At 47.9% G+C, this 16838-nt stretch overlaps 1 protein-coding gene across 4 annotated transcripts; it reads left to right on the top strand.

The window, feature by feature from the left end:
- Positions 1-1702: 1702 nt before the first annotated feature.
- On the top strand, positions 1703-16838 carry YDJC (YdjC chitooligosaccharide deacetylase homolog). Of its 4 annotated transcripts, none has more exons than XM_068412173.1 (6): positions 1703-1724; positions 2476-2648; positions 11270-11429; positions 11859-11958; positions 12927-13104; positions 15276-16838. In XM_068412173.1, the coding sequence occupies exons 2-6, from the start codon at positions 2491-2493 to the stop codon at positions 15604-15606; spliced, it is 927 nt and encodes a 308-aa protein (XP_068268274.1). In that variant the 5' UTR covers positions 1703-1724; positions 2476-2490; the 3' UTR covers positions 15607-16838. The 4 variants fall into 4 exon arrangements, with proteins under 4 accessions (XP_068268274.1, XP_068268270.1, XP_068268273.1 ...); XM_068412169.1 differs by lacking the exon at positions 1703-1724 and adding an exon at positions 1738-1881; XM_068412172.1 differs by lacking the exon at positions 1703-1724 and adding an exon at positions 1977-2092.

The raw sequence follows: 16838 nt of genomic DNA, 5'->3' as shown, positions 1-16838 counted from the left end.
ATGGAAACATTTTTTCTGTTGCAGAGCGATCTGAGGTGGGAGGCAGAGACATTCCCCTCCCACAGTCCTGTAGCAGTTCGCTACCTGGACCACAATCGATGAGAGCTTAAAGATCAACAGGGCTGCAACCTACCTGGATTCACTGATTCCAAATTCCTTGTGAGGAAACAGACATGGAGAACCACAGCTACACAGGTGTTCATGCCCCCACATACAGACATTTCATACCTCAGCTCCGGGTGTGAAAGCAGCGGAATTCCCTCCACTGAGCTGTGCTGCTTTGTCTCCACAAACTGATGGTTCTTCCTTTGCGGAGAAGGATGGTCAGTCCTTCAGGACGGTTGTGCCTGCACATCATCTCCTTGACTTTGGGGCTTGGGTACACTGGCTGTCTTCTAGGAAGTGAATTCTGCAGAAAGAGGGAACACCTGGCGGCTTTTGTTTATGCAATGACTGCCCAGACTGAGAACAGGGTTGCAGTTACAATGAGAGCGAGCTAAGTTAGCCCAAGTGACTTTGCCTTAGCCATAAATTAAGCAGCAGGATGGTCAGTCTATTCCCATAGAAACAACCCTGGAAGACCTTTCCAAGCTGTTCCACCCCAGCTGCTCTTCCAAGAAGCCTGTGCTTGGCCTGATAGCTGTATCTTTTCTTCCCCAGCTCTCTTACCTCCACGTTGGCACAGGTTCAGACATGGAAATCACCATCATCCGTGCGAGGGTCCCAGTCCCAGTGTGATCCCTGCTTCCTGGGACAGGTTAACAGCACCCACCAGGACAGCTACCCTGAATCCATGGCCATGTTACCCCAACACTTGCTGAACTATTACTCTCTCCCTGCCCTAAACATCAGTTTGTTGTTTCTCCTGCAATAGCAGTAGTGGATGAATATTTTGGGATAACATTACAGACCAAGAAGGGGTGTGTTGTACTTTGACAGAACTTCGTCTTCTGCTTCCACAGGTGAAAAACACTCAACATTCCTAAGCTACTCAGTGCTTTCACTTCCATTCTGGTAGATCAAGAATAGCTTTTCTGCAGCAAGAAAAAACAGCAGTTCAATGCCGGGACAAACAGGATTTTACATGCAGCCTGATGAGAACTGCCTTACATCCAGCACTGAACAACAGTTGCCCTTCCTGGAGCTCTCCTGTTCTCCCTGCCCTTCCCCAGCCCAGCACCAAGAGCTGTGGGGATTGCCTGACCTGGGTTTACTGAACTGCAGCTCTAAACACACTGAGCTCACACTGCCAGCAAACCAAGGTGGGGGAAAAACAAGCAAGTGGCTACTGTGGAGGTCACGGATTGAGGGATTACATATTCACGGCGTTGTTGGGATGATTAATTTTGCAGTGAAGCAGCCAAAAAGCACGAACGGAATTGCTTATCCCACCTGCAGCTACAGGGCAAGTCTCATCCCGGGAGCCTGGAGCAGAAGAGCCCCGTCCTGGCGCTGCCCAGCGCCGCGCACACCGACACCGGCGGCACCGCAAGGCGCGGCAACGCCGCGGAGGCCAAGCCCGGGCCCTCCCCCCGCTCCGGCCTGCGCCGAGCGCCCCGGCCGCGGACAGCCGCGCACAGCCGCACCGGCGCGGGGTCCTGCGGGCAGCCCGGCCTCAGCCCGCCGCGCCGCCAGCCTTGGCCGCCAGGGGCCGCCGGTCCGCCCCGCTGCCGGCTGCACCGCGGAGGCGCCGGGCCCTGCGGCGGGGCCGCCGCTCGCCGCGGGTGAGCTCCCGGCTGGGGCCGCTCGGCAGCACCGGGGGAGGGGGGATGCGCGGCGGGGCGGCGCGGGCAGAGCTCCGCTGCCGGGGCCGGCATCCCCCCCGCGACAGCGGCGACCGAGCGGCGGCGGCCCTGGGCACGGGAGCGGGCAGGAGCGGAGGTACGCACCGCCCCGGCGGGGGCCGGCCGGGCCCCCTCTGCCCCGCCGCAGCGGGAGGGCAGGGCCCGAGCCGCGCCGCCGGAGGCCGCTCCTCTCCGGTTCTCCCCGCGGACGCGGGTCCGCCGCGCCACGGCCCGCACCCGCTCGGGCCGCGCTGGATGGGGCCAGGGATCGGTGACAGCGAGGCGTCACGGCTGCGGGGCTGCCTCAGGTGCTTCGCACCGGTGTCATTCACCGGGCGCCGCGGGGGAGGGTGTACAGCGGGGAAAGGAATTTGAACCCCTGGCGCACCCTCAGTCGGTTCATCAGCCCACGAAGTCCCTGACCTCCGCCGCCGCAGTACAAAGTGCGGGCGGGCCTCTGCCCCGCGGAGGAGGGAGGGCGCTGGCAGGTGCGGTGTGAGCCCGGCGGCCACACGCAACTCCAGCTGCTGTGCGAGCCGCCGGACAGCGGCAGGCTGAGGTGGAGCGGGAGGAGTTCGTCAGGGGCTGAGTCACGGCTGGGTTCGCCCCCCTTGAGCCCGTCTTTTCCTGTTTGCATGTGATCTGCAGACTGCTGCTTGTTCCGATTTTCCCTCCCTTCCTTTTTTGCTAGGGATGACCTCTAAGGATGCTTCAGGCGAAGCTAATAGTGACTGGAGATGACTTTGGCTATTGTCCTCGGAGAAACCAAGGCATCGTGGACTGTTTCCTGGCTGGTGCGGTATCTAACGTGTCCCTTCTAGTCAACGGAAGTGCTGCAGCAGATGCAGCCAAGCTGGCAAGGAGGTAAGTTATTCTTTAGCTCCTTTGTGGACAGCATCCACAGGTTATCCACAAAAAGCCAAGCCTGTAAAATTTAGTATTTTTTAGCCCCAGTATAAACACTGTACGTTAGCCCCAGGCTGGTATAAGACAACTGGATTCCAGGCATATTTACTAAGGCTCTTCATAGTAAAACCAGTGACCTGCCAAGCATACCCATAATGGCACTTTCTCTGGTATTAGCCACTGCACCTTTTTTAACCTGGGACAGAAAGCCACTTACACAATTTGACTAGCAGTTTTTGGGTTTGTTGGACTTTTTCTCACACGTCTAAAAGATGAACCATCAGAATGGAAGTCCAGACTATATACCCTGAACAGTGTGGTACCCCTAAAATTATTAGAGCATAAAAGCACAAAATCTTTAAATCTCATTTAATTTGATGCATTTCAGCTAGGCTGAACACAGGGTCAGCCAGGTTCATTGCAGAATTAGGGAAAGGTGTGATTCTGCGAGGGCTAAGTTATAATCTGGGCAGTGGAAAACTTGATTTTTCCACCCCAGAAACTTTTTTAAAGAGCACCTCAAAATTTCTATTAATTCTAGACTTGATAAATCCATTTGTAAAAACTGCATACATAAAGAGAGGGACAATACCTTGTACCTACCACCTTTACTCCTTCATGAGCTTTTCAGAGGTTGCTGGCACAGTTGGCTCTGTAGCAAATCAAATGCTACGCGTCGTTCTCTTGGACTAGCCCAGGAAATCCTTTAATAGAAAGCATTACTTGTATTTAGAAGGTAAAACCCAGCTAATGCTTCAGCTCCAGCATGGGCGGGCACTTGGAAGCAGGAGTATGTCCTGCAAGAGAGAGCAGCAGGGCTGAGAAACTATTTAGGAAAGCAGAAAAGGAAAGGAGGTGTACTGGTACTAAAAGCTGAGACCTTATGCTTCAAATACAGCTGCTGCAGGGAACATGAGAGTCATGCTGTCCTTGTTCTCCTTGAGTATCTCTCCCCATTTTGGCTGTGATTTTAGGGGTACTTGGAAATTGTTTGCAGCCTATAGCTTCTTTGGTGTTGGGTGGTGCAGGAAAGCCAGGGTGTAGTGTTAGTGACAAACTGGTCTTCTGTTAAAAAGGTTAGAGATTACATACAAACCTTGAGAGAGGAACTGCCTCTGGAATGATAAGGGGAAGGGCAGAAGGACACAACACTGCTGAGATGCCTAAAATCCTGTTAGTAAATGAAGCCAATGAAATGTAAAAGGAGATAAAGCCAGCACTTCTCTCAGACACACAGGCACCCTGAAACCCTTTAAGCCCTAATGCTCTGGTAATGTCGTCAGCTATTTTAGCTGTGGTCTTTAGCAGGCTTTTAAATATAGAATCCACCTGGCCTCATTTCCATAGCTAGAAAGCAGGCCATGTAATCAGAGTTTTAAAAAGCATCTTTGAATCCAGGTCATGACACTTGTGCTGACAGCTGATACAGGTGTGAAGAACCAGGTTGAAGGGCAGGTGACACCAGAAGCTGCAACCTGCTGCTACAGTTTCATTCTTTTTCAGGGGTAGTTTTGAATTGTAAATGTGAATGAAATGGATTTAAATCTATTTCTGAGAATATAAGCAGGGTGACTTTGGGAACATCTGTCAGAACTGAAGATCAAGGGCCCAGGTTCTGCAATTCCTCATTTGTGTAACGCTCTGCAGCTGTATTCAGCCTACCCACACATGGGGGAAGCATTTGCAGGTTTGGGGAAACTTCGTCATCTTCTAACAGAAGGCCCACTTCAGGTGCTGCTGTACCCATGCACTTAATTGGCACCTGTGCATGTAAACAAACTCTTATGTCACCCCTGAGATATTTGCTCCTCTATTGCAAAGGTTCACGCAAACTCTTTTTAGCCACAGATGTCTAACAGGTCACACTTACTAGAAGTGTCATTGAATCCTCCTCATCTTGTGGTGCAAAAATGGGACAGTATCACTGTTGCTTGACTGCCTTGCCACTGTTACTCTGTCTTCCCCCTGCTTGGTGGTGTCTCCCATCCCACTGTGAATGTTGAGGCTTTGCAACGTCTTGTGTTTTTCCTGTTTTTTCTCCACGTTTGTCTTCCCCACAGACACCCAACTAAGCAAGTACAGTATGTACACAATATATATACACACATGCATTATATGCTGAACTCAATAGCAGATACTTCAGCCTTGACTAGACAGTGGTGTAAGCAGGGAGACCAGATCTATCACCAGCTGAAAGAAGAGGCTTGAAGCAAGTAGCTTGTTCTTTCCTGCAGTGCATTCCAGTGTTGTGGGATTTGGTCTTTTGCACACACGGTGCCAGGACTGTCAGAGTGCTGGGCTGTTTCTATGGCTTGTGGAGGTTATCTGGGTGGTTCTCAATTACTGTCTATGACATGGTTGCATGTCATTACTCGACAGTAATCAAGACATGTCATCACTGCAGGTCTTGAGCTCTCCCTCCACACCTGGTTTTCAGTTAATTGGACACAAGCAAAGCTAATTAGTAACAAGACAACTCTTCCTGCAGGATAGTCCTTCTTAAGCACCTCATGCTGCCCTACAATGTTAGGACTCAGCATCCTTCAGAAAGGAACACAGTTCCTCTGGAATCTCATTCTTCCCCTCATTTTCACAATAATTCTGTAGGCTTCTGGGTATACCATCTGTTGCCCTGTGTTTTGATTAGAAGCCTTGGCAGAAATGTGCTGGTAGTCAGCAGATCTTTGTACTAGCTCTAACACAAACTAATTACAAAACAGCAGAACCAAGCAGTAAATAATACACCTTCCCTAACATTCAGGTTCTGGATCTTGGGCTTTTCTCATTCGCTGTCACAACTGGGCTAAAAGAAGGCCTGATTCATCACTAAATGACAAACCTATTGATAGCAACTGCTAGAGCAGTACATAACCAGAACAGTAGGCAGGAGAAGAGACTTCCATTGTAGGTTTTTTTTTTCAGCAGCTCAAAACTTTTCTCTTTATGGGACATAGACTGACTGCAACTTCCTGATTATCCATATAATATAATCTCAATTTTCTACTTATCAAGCCCCACCTTGAAGTCAGCCAGTCTTCCTGGTGCTTATTCCAGAGCCTTTCCCAGAGATTGGAAGGGTTATTTTGTTACCTGAAATTAATAGGTCCCTTCATTTTTCATTAGAAATATGGAGATAGCAGAAATAGGCCTAAGATTGTTTGCTGCCATATTTTCCCTCCCTTTTATCAACCAGCTCAGTTGTGACTGAGTATTAGGACCCTTTTCCAGATGATTATATGCAAATACTTGATGAGGAGTAACATATTTTAGAACACAACCTCACTCTTCCTGGTTTTTTTTTTCAGTTTAAACGCTGAACATCAGCGTTCACACAAAAGCTGAAGCCCCCACAACATCTGGGTACATTTAACAGAAGAATCTAACAAAACCACATTTAATTGCTGTCTATGTTTTCACTTCCTTTCCCATCAACACTAATTGCAAAATGTGTGTGTAAATTGTGACTTAATTCTGACCCTCCCAGTCAACATCTGACTAATCTAGAAGTCTCTCAAGCTTTCTCATCACCCTTTTATCTGACTGTTAATCACAAGGCAGACAGATCCACTGCTGAACTGTGTTTGGATTAGGGGTGGGGCCCAGTCTGAGGCCTTAAACTAGAAGCCCAGATCATATTAACTACTGATAGCAGCACTTTTTGCTGATACAAGGTCATGGACACAGGAGCTTCAGTTCATACAAAGATGTAATTAAAGAGAAAGTCACATCCCTAAGCTATGTTACAATACCAGTTCTTAACACTGCAGAGGATTTGGAATGTTTCTTCCAGCAGGAATAACTCCTTAGCAGTAATGGAGCAAGACAAGATGCTATGTGATGAAAGACAGTTAGATCTTACAGTTTTCTGAAGGGTGAAAGTGGGGGAAAAAAAAAGTATGACAATGCCAACATGGAGAAACTAAGAGGTGCACTTCACACAAAACACAGCCTTGCTTTGTCTGGCCTCAGACACGTGGATGTTTACTGAAGCAGGATGTCTAGATACAGATATTTACATGAGGCTCTTAATTGCGTCAGACTTGGGCTGAAACCTGATGAACCATTAATTTACCGGATAAGGCAACAAACAGGATGCTGAAGGTGGGATCTGTTTACCCATCAAGGAAAAGGGTAAGTGCCATGCTTATGCCAGAGCATACAGCCTTGAGCAAGACAACTAGGACTGGGCTTGGGGAATCACGTAATTCCCACAGCCACTGCAACTGCTCCCAGGAACGCAGGGACTGCACAGAGTCCATGCTGTGGCCAGGCAGGACCCAGGGCACTGTTACTCATCCACCAAGCTCAGAAATGTGCAAAGCTGGTGGGCACTTTAAAGAGTGACTCAGTACAGTAACAGTCTCCAGGGTCCTTTTACTGCTAAGGATATGAATGAACAGGGATTGCAACTGCACAAAAGCCCATTGCCTCAGCAGAGACATTTGTTCAGAGCACTCATGTGGCAAAACAAGCAACTACTTGAAAAGGAGGCAGTTTAGCTGATTGTATTTCCTCTCTATTTGATAACTGGGCTGGGCTTGTTGACTCAGGAATCTTTCCAGATTTAATTCCTTCTTGCCCCTTGTAGCACTTGTTGTAAGGGTATCTCTTCCCCCCACCCCCTCTGTCCTGCCACAGCAGATGCTGAGCAAACCACAGAACCAGGCTGGCTTTAACAGCCAACTTTCTGTCAGTGGAAACAGCTCACTAATGGAATAACATTAGTGGTTGCAGAAGCTACTGGCCTGAACCTCTTCTCGACAAGCTCACAGACAGCCCAGTCTAATGCTCCTTATGCTATAGGAGCACACACTTGTAAACACTGCCCTTTGGCTTTATCAGGAGTGAACTGAGCCCTTGTGCTAAATTCTGCTTCACATCTGTGCGTTCTCTGGGGTAGTGGGACAGACTTGCAAACACCTAGACATAGGCTTCTCCAAACAGATTGTGGAAGGGTCATTGCAGCTTAAAACAACCACGAAAATGAGTTTAGAGAGACCAAGCAGATTCCTCAGCATCATTTTGTGTTGGTAACGGTAGCTGTTACTGCAATGCTTTTATTGCAGAAACTAAACTGTTGCTTGAAGCTCAATGCCAGTCCTTTTCCTTTGAATCTTGGGTGGAGCAATTAGAAGTTAGACTTGACTGGCAATGACCAGCAGGGCTCACCCTGTCCCATGTATAAAGGGCTTAGGCAGAGGAGTGGGTGTGAGGCCAAACCCACAACAGCTGAGCTCTGTTCCCAGCGTGGCATCACATGCTATATAAGCTGCTTGAGCTGCTGGTCTCCGCTTTGATATTTCAGCCAATAGAAGAGCAGATACTTTACAGTCTCTGAAGAAATGTGGGCAACTATGAAGTATGTTTGTGTAGCAGATACAATCATCTGTCCTCTGAAAAAGGGGCCCTTCCAGGATATTCCCATAACTTGACTTTTCTCCATGCCTTTTTTACATAACAGCATGCCTTGGCATTGCTCCTTGGTTGCAGAAGCTACATTTCAGTGGTGAGAGGCACTCAGGAGCAAGAGTTAGTCCAGTGTGTGTAGTAGTCAGCGGGAAAAGAGCCTGTTGGTTCAGTCTTAAAGCCCAAGCCTCTGGTCAGGACAGAGCATGACTGGAGCCCTGTCTCCTCAGGTGCAGCCTAGCTAATTACTATAATGCTTTAAGTTTTGCTCCTGTTTTCATCTCATTACGCTTAGGACTTCAGATACTCATGCAGTGTCAGGACTGTTAGGAATGAACACCAGACAGCGGGACATTTGGTGCTGAATAGGAGCATCATCTGGCTCATTGTGTCCAGAGGAAACACATTTAGGTACAGGACAATGCTAGCTAGCAGCAGAACCCTGCTGTGCCTACTGTTGTCCTCCTTCCCATATCCTTACAGCTTTCCCAGCGTCCTGCTTCTGTGCATCTCCCACAGATCAGTGTTTTTGAACAAGTTTCTCACATGCTGGATTTTGAGTTTTGGTTTCGGTCCCTCTGTCCCAGAGCTGTTAAACACTAGCAGTTCCTCTTTAGATGCCTCAGCATGGACAGTCTGTCAAACCAGCCAGGACTAACTCTAAGAGAAAACTATTAAGATATTCAGCTGGTGTTAGCCAAAGCTCCGAAACACGCTCTAATGTTACAGTCAGAGTCTCCCCTTACAGCGAGAACAAGGCCAGCTCTCTCTGCACTTCCACATTCTGCACATTCCCCAGCTCTGGGGCTGGCTTCAGCTCAGGCCGAGGAGCAGCTCTAATGTTTCGCAGCGCAGTGCTTGGCTCCTTGGTGTCCCACACCTGTCGGAGGGGCTTGCCTTTTCCTGGAAATAGCTTCCCTTGCAGCATTTGAGGCATTGCACAATCAGAGGTAGTTCATTCGATGCCCCTGGGAGACAACACTGAGAGGCTCAGCTGTTCATTTCTTGCCCTCCCACAACACATGAGAAGGGGAGCGCTCAACAAGAAAAGTCTTCATCTGCTGATTCATGGTAACACATGAACCCTTTTTCTTGCAGACAGCAGTGACTGCGGTACAAAATGCTATCAGCTGATGCAGTCAGAGCTTCCCAGAGACATGATAAAGAAACTGAGGTGGACTTCTAAAAAAACCAAAACAAAACCACAGGCTCCCTGTCTGCCTTTAGGCTCATGCAGGGTACACAGCAGGTCACAGGATGGAGGGGAAGCCCTCCTGCCACAGCACCCCTTCTGCCCTGTAGCTGCCTTCTGCCCTGCCATCAGCTGCCTGCTTAAGGGCCCTCCACTCCCAATGACAGCATCTTCCATTTCTTGTATTAGCAAGGAGTTAAGTGTGCACGTCATGTGCTCAGGTCCCTTGTATGAAAACCAGATGAACTTTTATCATCAATTATACAATCAGGCTCTGCTGCAGAGAAATCACCAAATCAGAAAAGCCAGAAAGGACATTTCTCTCCACAAGCTGTTTTGCTCCATTAAGCAAACATTCAAACTCCCTAATCACACAGTGGACTGGAAAGACATGGACTCATTTTGTCTCACAAAGCTGTCCATACGACTTGACTCATAACATTTAAGTCTTTGAGGAGAAGCAGTATCTAGCAACAGACTACACCATCTACCTGGAGCACAGGACATGGAGGAGCCAGGAAGAAAGACTTTCAAGTCCTGCAAGGGCCAAAGCCTTAGGACCTGAAGGAGCTAAATGACTCTGACTTGGTCCAATCCATCCACAATCCTTCTGTTACCAGTAACTTGGTGCTTCGCTAGTCAGCTTCAGGGCAGCAGACAGAAGGGTAAGATCCGTTTTTTTGCACACTTTGCTTAAATGGAGATTGCTTTTGTTTTCCTCCTTGTAGTACAAAGGCTGTAACAGGGACAGACTGTGCCCAGTTTTAGCAGCTCCCTGCAGAAGTTCCAGGAAGGATTTAAAGCATCACAAACTTGTTGCCTTGAAATTAACTGCACCATGACTCAGACTGGGCAACACAGAAGCAACATTGAAGTTCTGTCTGTCACTTACTTAGTGGGTCAGCCAGAGGCCAGGGGTTGTCTTGGAAAAAGTTTCAAAGCATCATTTTGGCCACTGATTCTGAGGATTTCCAGAAGCACTAATGAAACTCAGCACGAATCTCAGCACTCACAGGTCCTGTTTTTATTGTAGGGGAATCCACAGCACAAAGAAGGAAACACCAGCACTCAGCAAAGCCCTGTGGCGGAGAGGACCTCTGCAGATACACTAGCTCCATAATTTCTTTTTTTTTTTTTTTTAAATGTTACAGAGTGCAACTAGTTAACAAATTGGACCCTTGTGATTCCTTAGCAAGGCTCTACACTTACACTGCTGACCTCCCTGCAGTAATCCTTCACTCTGTGCCACAGAGATGCTACTTTTACAGTTTAGCCTTGTCACTCAGTGAGTGATCATCTGCACGAGGAGACAGAAACCTGGCCACTGTGGGCAATTTCAGCTGCAGCCTCTTGGACCAAGAAACCCTTAAACTCAGACAGTATTTACATTTGTAGCTTATGCTGTTGCTGTAACAGCTGCCTTGGGCACTGTTTATATATGGCTGGATTCTACTTAAGGGCAGCTTTAGAAGTTGTCAAGTAAAACTCAAATGTCTCATAAATGTAGCATCTTTAATAGGCTAAAGAACTCAAGGGAATACCTAGCAAGGGCTAATGAAGTGCTTTAGAAAAGAGTTGCAAGGTTCAGATTTCGCTGTTAGTCACTAGTGACTGCAGGGCAGTTACTATAGCTGCAGTTATAGCGTTTAGTGCACTTGTAGCATTTAAATGGAGTTATAGCATTTAGCCTGAGATACCTCGTGGCTGCTCTCTCTACATGAGTTAGGGTGAGAACAGAATTGGGAGAGTCTCACAGACTGGCCTTTGGCAGACTGCACAGCGTTGTTACCTGGAGATATTCTGCACTGGTTAGTGTTGTTCTGCTTTCCTTTCTAAAAAGAACAGAGATACGAAGATGTACTCCAGTGAGTACAACACCACTTCTTATCTCAGTCTAGATCTTTCACTGAAATCTACCCCTTTGGCAACAGTACGGGAGGTAGAGGAGCAAAGCTTAACAGATATTTCATTCCTGTTACAGATACAACATCCCGATAGGCCTGCATGCCAACCTCTCCGAGGGCTCTCCTGTATGTGAGGTGCTCAAGACAAACTCTTCTCTGCTCAACCAACATGGATTCTTCCATGGGAAAATGGGATTCAGAACAGCTCTATCAAAAGGTCTCCTGAATATGTCAGAGGTAGGAGAAAGCCACATACAACCATGCCAACTTGCTTTCTTGATACAGCTCAGCCTGCTCTTATCCCAGCATGTAACAGCTGAAGATCTTCCCCAGGTCCCAACTGTAAGCTTAGTCCCAACTGCCTATGGGATATAAGCACCCATTTTCCCATTCATTTTAAAGAGAAATGGGCATTCAAATATCCTATATATTTTAGAAAATCCCATTATCAGCACCATCCACATAACCAGCACCATAAAGAGACTCGTGCCTAGGGGAGGTTCTGGGCACCCCAGCAGCACTGCATGTCCGATTATACATCGCAGCACGTTGTGCCTCCCAGGGCCAGGTCCTGAGTACTGGCCGGTGAGGGCTCCAGCAGCCCCTTGCACTCTCTTCATCTCAGCCTGCTGACAGGTCTTGCTCTGACCCTTCTCTGCTGTGCAGGTGAAGCAGGAGCTAAAGGCCCAGGTGGAGCTGTTCCATGAGCTGACAGGCCACCTACCTCCTCACATGGATGGGCACCAGCACGTTCACGTCCTCCCAGGTAAGAGGGGAGTCCTTTTCTTCCCAGCGCCGAGCAGGTGAGAGTCGGAGAGTCAGCTCAGAGGGGTCTCCCCTTGCCACAGCTCCCTGTTTGGGCAATAAACCTCACTGTAAGATGCCTGCTCTACAATTACCGTTTGAATGTTCCCACCTGAGCCCTGGGGAGACAGTCCTGCCCGGGCCCAAATTGGCTGCTTGGTGACCTGGGTCTTCCTGCAAGGGGATTAACAGCACAAATGGCTCAGGTTACACTTTTTCCTCCAAGGACTGATAATTCACCTCAGCATCCTAATTCCATGCTCCCACCCACATTGAGGGAGGCAGACCAGGGCCAGCAGCAGACTGGCCAGTTTAAACTGGAATGCTGGAGTTTGGGAAAGCTGGTAGCTCTTTCAGGTGCTAAGAGAACTCCATCCTATCAGTTGTGTTTCCACACTCATCTCTGTCTGCAGGTCTCAGCATACTTCACAGAGGTAGGCAAGTACCTTTATCACTGTTTTGCAAATAAGGTCATTGTGGTACAGAGATGGGAAACTGAAAGAGCAAGAAAACCCGAGATTTCCCCACTCCAGAGCTCAGCTGCCTCTGGATGACATTGCTCTTGGCAATTCACCCTCACAACAAATCTGGCTGTGCAGGGACTTGAAGAAGACCTTGTTCCTGACAGTGCAGTCACTTCTGGTGCACTCTAGGACCAGAGCCATGAACTTAGAAGGGGTTGCTGGACTAAATGCTCAGCTCTGAAGGGGAGACAAGGCACCTATAGCAGATGTTGAGGGAGTAGTGTTACCAGTATAGATGGGGACTCCCACCCAGATGAAGAAAACCATTTCAGCAGAAGAGAAGCCAATTGGGATTGTATTTTCTTAAACATGGAAGGAAAAGACCTCTCTGTGCTAAGAGCTTGCAGGGAACATGATGATCTGGTTATCTAATTCCTGACTAAAGTGTCTCTGTTTTTACTTACAGAGGTCAGGCACGTATTTGCAGAGGTGTTAGAGGAATATGGGATTAAGTACACACGTGTCCCAATAGAGCCAGGCCTTCATAACTGTGACTGGATTCCACCATCTCTGATGGACTTTTATCTGGGAGTAGAAGAAGATTCTTTTAACACAGTGGATGTGTTTACAAGGCACGGAATAAGGTAAGAGAGGCATTACTCATCCTTCTTGTAGTAAAGCTTTAAGATCTTACCAGTTCCTGATAGCATCTTTTCAGAATGGAACACCACCTTTCCCTGTCCGCTTTGGGGCTTACAGGAAGGTTCAGGAGTACAAAAGCACTGGGGGCACTAGGGCTCCTTAAGAAGTTTTGTTTGAACAGAGATGATTCACTTCCCACCTGAGAGGGATTGTTTGTTTCAGGGTATGTTTCTCAGCCTTTCTAGTGAAGCAGCATTAGCCTGGCATCTGGGACAGTAGGAGGCTGAAGCGCTGTATCAACACTGCAATTTTAAAAGCAAGATCTAGGGAAAGTTTTCAAGAAATAACTTTTCATGTCCCTGGAATAGTGGAGAAAGGCTTTAAGTAGCAGGAAAGAGACTAATTAGAAACAAGTGTTTGTTGTTAAGGGGAGGCAAGAAGCTCCTAGAGCTTGCAGTGCCACAGCAGGTGATCACTGCTCTCAGCAAACAGTCCTGCATCTCGGGGTCCAAACCCAAAAAGCTCAGCCCTCCCCCCAATAACATACTTTTCTTAAAAGCTTAGACAGTGTTTTATGGATTAAAGACATTTCATCTGACACCCTTGCAGTCCTTTGGCACAGATTTCATTACTTTCTCAGTCTACTGAAGAAGTTTTTTTCTTGGATTTTTTTTTTTTGTCTCAGTTGTTCTCAGCACTAGCAGCAGGCTGGAATTTCACTGCGCTTTTTCCAGCCAGAGCACACGGACCGTACTCGAACGGCCCGTTTCTGAGGGCGAGAGGGACACAGCAACTCCCAGAGCAGCTCCTCAGGAGACAGCGACCCTCCTTTTAGGGTGGGCTCAGGACAGGTTAGTGGAAACCCCGCAGGCTGCAGGGCTCCCTGCAGGGCTCCCCGCGCTACCGAAGGGCAGGGGGTGTCGGTGTACCTCCGAGAAGCCGCTGCTCCGGCGATCCGCCTCTCCGGGGGCACAGGGAGGAACCGGCAGGGCCGCCCCCGGACCTGCGCCTTTATAGCCCGCGGCACCGCCCCGCCGGGCCCGCAGCTGCGGCCGCCCCGCTCCGACACGCACCTGGCTGCTGGCGTCGGCGGGGAAGGACAAACGCTTACAAAAGAAACACATGACACGAGGAAAGGCAGGAAAATGAGAGAGTGCGGTCAGCTGAAGTCACGGGGAACCCAACCCTGCAACTCAGCTTCAGCATCCGTGCCCAGAGGCCCCACACTGAGCCCCGGAGCGCAGTTTGATGCTGGAGAGCCCAAGACCGCGCATAGCAACGAGGCATTAGCAAATTTTGTCAGTTTACAGTTAAAAAAAGTTAAACTTTTTTTTTTTTTCCTAAGTCCTGCAAACTCTTCTCAGAGCTGAGTGTTCAGCTGGGCTCTTCCTTGATCAGGTAATGCCCCCAGCCTTGGTTTCTCCCCAAAACTGTCTCATTCCGTCTTCTCATACACTTGCACAGCCCTCCTGGGCTTGTACATGCCACGCTAGAAGAACTGAGGTTTGTAGGCAGATTTGAACAAAGAATTATGTTGAAGCTATGTAAGAAACAGCCTCTGGCTGGTGTCCTCTTAGCTGTGTGGTCTCAGCAGTAATATTTTTGTCCAGTGTTTTGTCTTTATTATGGCTCTGTGATACACTCTAGCAGAATGATTTGTTAGCAGGGCAGTTTCCATTTTATTTCACTTTTTTTTTTTTTTGTTTCCACTCAGCCAAGGGTTATTATCGAGAGAGGGCTGTTATTCAGTTTTAACTGGCCTAGCAACAGTGAGTTTGATCGCATGGCATTTCTCAGTTTAGCTCTGCTCTTCCCTTTTGTGCCAACAAAATGCACCTGTAAGCTGACAGATGCGCAACAACCCTCATGCTGTGACACAGTACGTGTAAATACATTAATAACAGCAGTGCTGGTACCAGGGCTTTGCTGGGACTTTCTGTCAGACTGAAGAAATGGTGCTTTAAAAATAGTATCCTGGTTTCAATAAGGAAAGAAAAAGCATTACTGGCTTGTAGTTCTGGTTTAACCTTTTTTTATAGCCAAAAGTTTAACCCCCCCCCACTTTCTATCTTAAGTTTTAGGTACCTTTTGATTCCTAATCCACTGGAGGTAACATACTCTTTTCTAACTGCCTCGTTACCATTAATATCAGTGTTCCCTCCTCTGGCTACAGGTGGCCAGACATTTACATAGGTCTGAGCACCATGGGCAAGAACATGTCTGTCAGTAACATCTGGAGCGCCATCGACGCTGCCGTCGCAGAGTTCACGTCCAAGGCGCCCTCGCCCGCGCACCCGCCGCCACAGAGCAGGACAGTAACCATTGAGCTGATGGTGCATCCAGGGTACCCGAGTGTCCCACCCGTCGGTGGCTGTGGGGAAGGACCAGATGATTTCTCACAGTCCTGGGAGCGCCTCCATGAACTCCAGACGTTAATTAAGCCAGAGCTGCAGAGTCATTACAAAAGCAGGAACATTCAGCTTTGTTCATTCAAAGATCTTTAAGTAAACAAGCACACGTACACACATTCAGTCATACTCTGAAGACAGTTGCTAATGTCCCGAGAAGCCAGACCACTCATATCAGTGATCTATTTAACGTAATCAATTTCAGTTAACCTTTTTTTAATATTAAAAATTTCAATATGATCATCATTAAGTGAAAAACAAACTCAGGCCTTTTTCTACTGTAACACTTCAGGACGCTTTTGGCTTTAGTTCTAGCTGGAGAGAAACCTACACCCACTCACCTGCCTGCTCTTACTGCCCCTGCCTGCGCAGCACTGGGACGTCTCTTTCTATCGTTAGTGGGAGCCGCCTGACCTTCCCTATGCAACACCTGAGGAAGGTTTTGTTCTGTACAAATATGAAAAACAACATCAAGGATGCTATAGAAAATATTTTTCCAGGTTCTTTCCTAAATCATTGTCACAGAATTAATTTGATACATGACAAGTTTGTTTTAGAAGAAAACTCAAGCGCTGTCCTGTGGAAGGGCTACAGCGCAGAGCCGAGGCTGATGAGAGCAGCGGTTCCCTCTTGGAATGATGCCAGTTCTGAAGCCTGTCCCGCCGGTGTTTGACAGCAACGGTCCTGCTGTGTGAGAACGGAGACAGCAGAGCTGCAGAGAGCGGCTGAAGCTCCGGAGCGCAGTGAGACCCGTGAGTGCCATCTAGTGACTGATGATATTTTACTCACATGCAGGGATAAGCCTGAGGGCAACGCTGGTTATTTAACACCAGATCTCAGCTTTTTCTGTAATGTGACCTTATTTTAATAGATTTTTTTTTAACCGCATTTTTAACATTTAAGTTCTCCTGTTTTAACTGGTGAATTTGCTCTGGTCACAACCATCAGGACGTTACACACCTGCTGAGGGTTGTTACGCATTTTCTGCTAGCGGAACACTGCAAACACGACAGCAGCCTTACCCGAGTTCTGTATTGCAAACAAAACAATATATTTTGCAAATTCCATATTTTTAAATGAACAGTTTTAAATGGAGAAATGAATAAAGAACTACTAAAAGACTTTAAAATAAGGAACCTTTCACTTGCGTAAAACGTACGGAGATAAGGAAGGAAGTTTCTCAGTGGTTCTATGAAAGCTTGCAAAACAACACTGCGTTCAAATTAAAAGCACATTCAGACCACTACCTACGAATGTCATTGTACCAGGATACGTAAGAAAAGAAGTCTAAACCCCAAATCTCTGAAAATAAAACCATGCCACAAAGC

The sequence above is a fragment of the Nyctibius grandis genome, chromosome 14, assembly GCF_013368605.1.
Source record: "Nyctibius grandis isolate bNycGra1 chromosome 14, bNycGra1.pri, whole genome shotgun sequence".
Classification (NCBI taxonomy): domain Eukaryota; kingdom Metazoa; phylum Chordata; class Aves; order Nyctibiiformes; family Nyctibiidae; genus Nyctibius; species Nyctibius grandis.
Note: the sequence above shows the minus strand (reverse complement) of the source record. Positions and strands in the feature narration are given on the sequence as shown.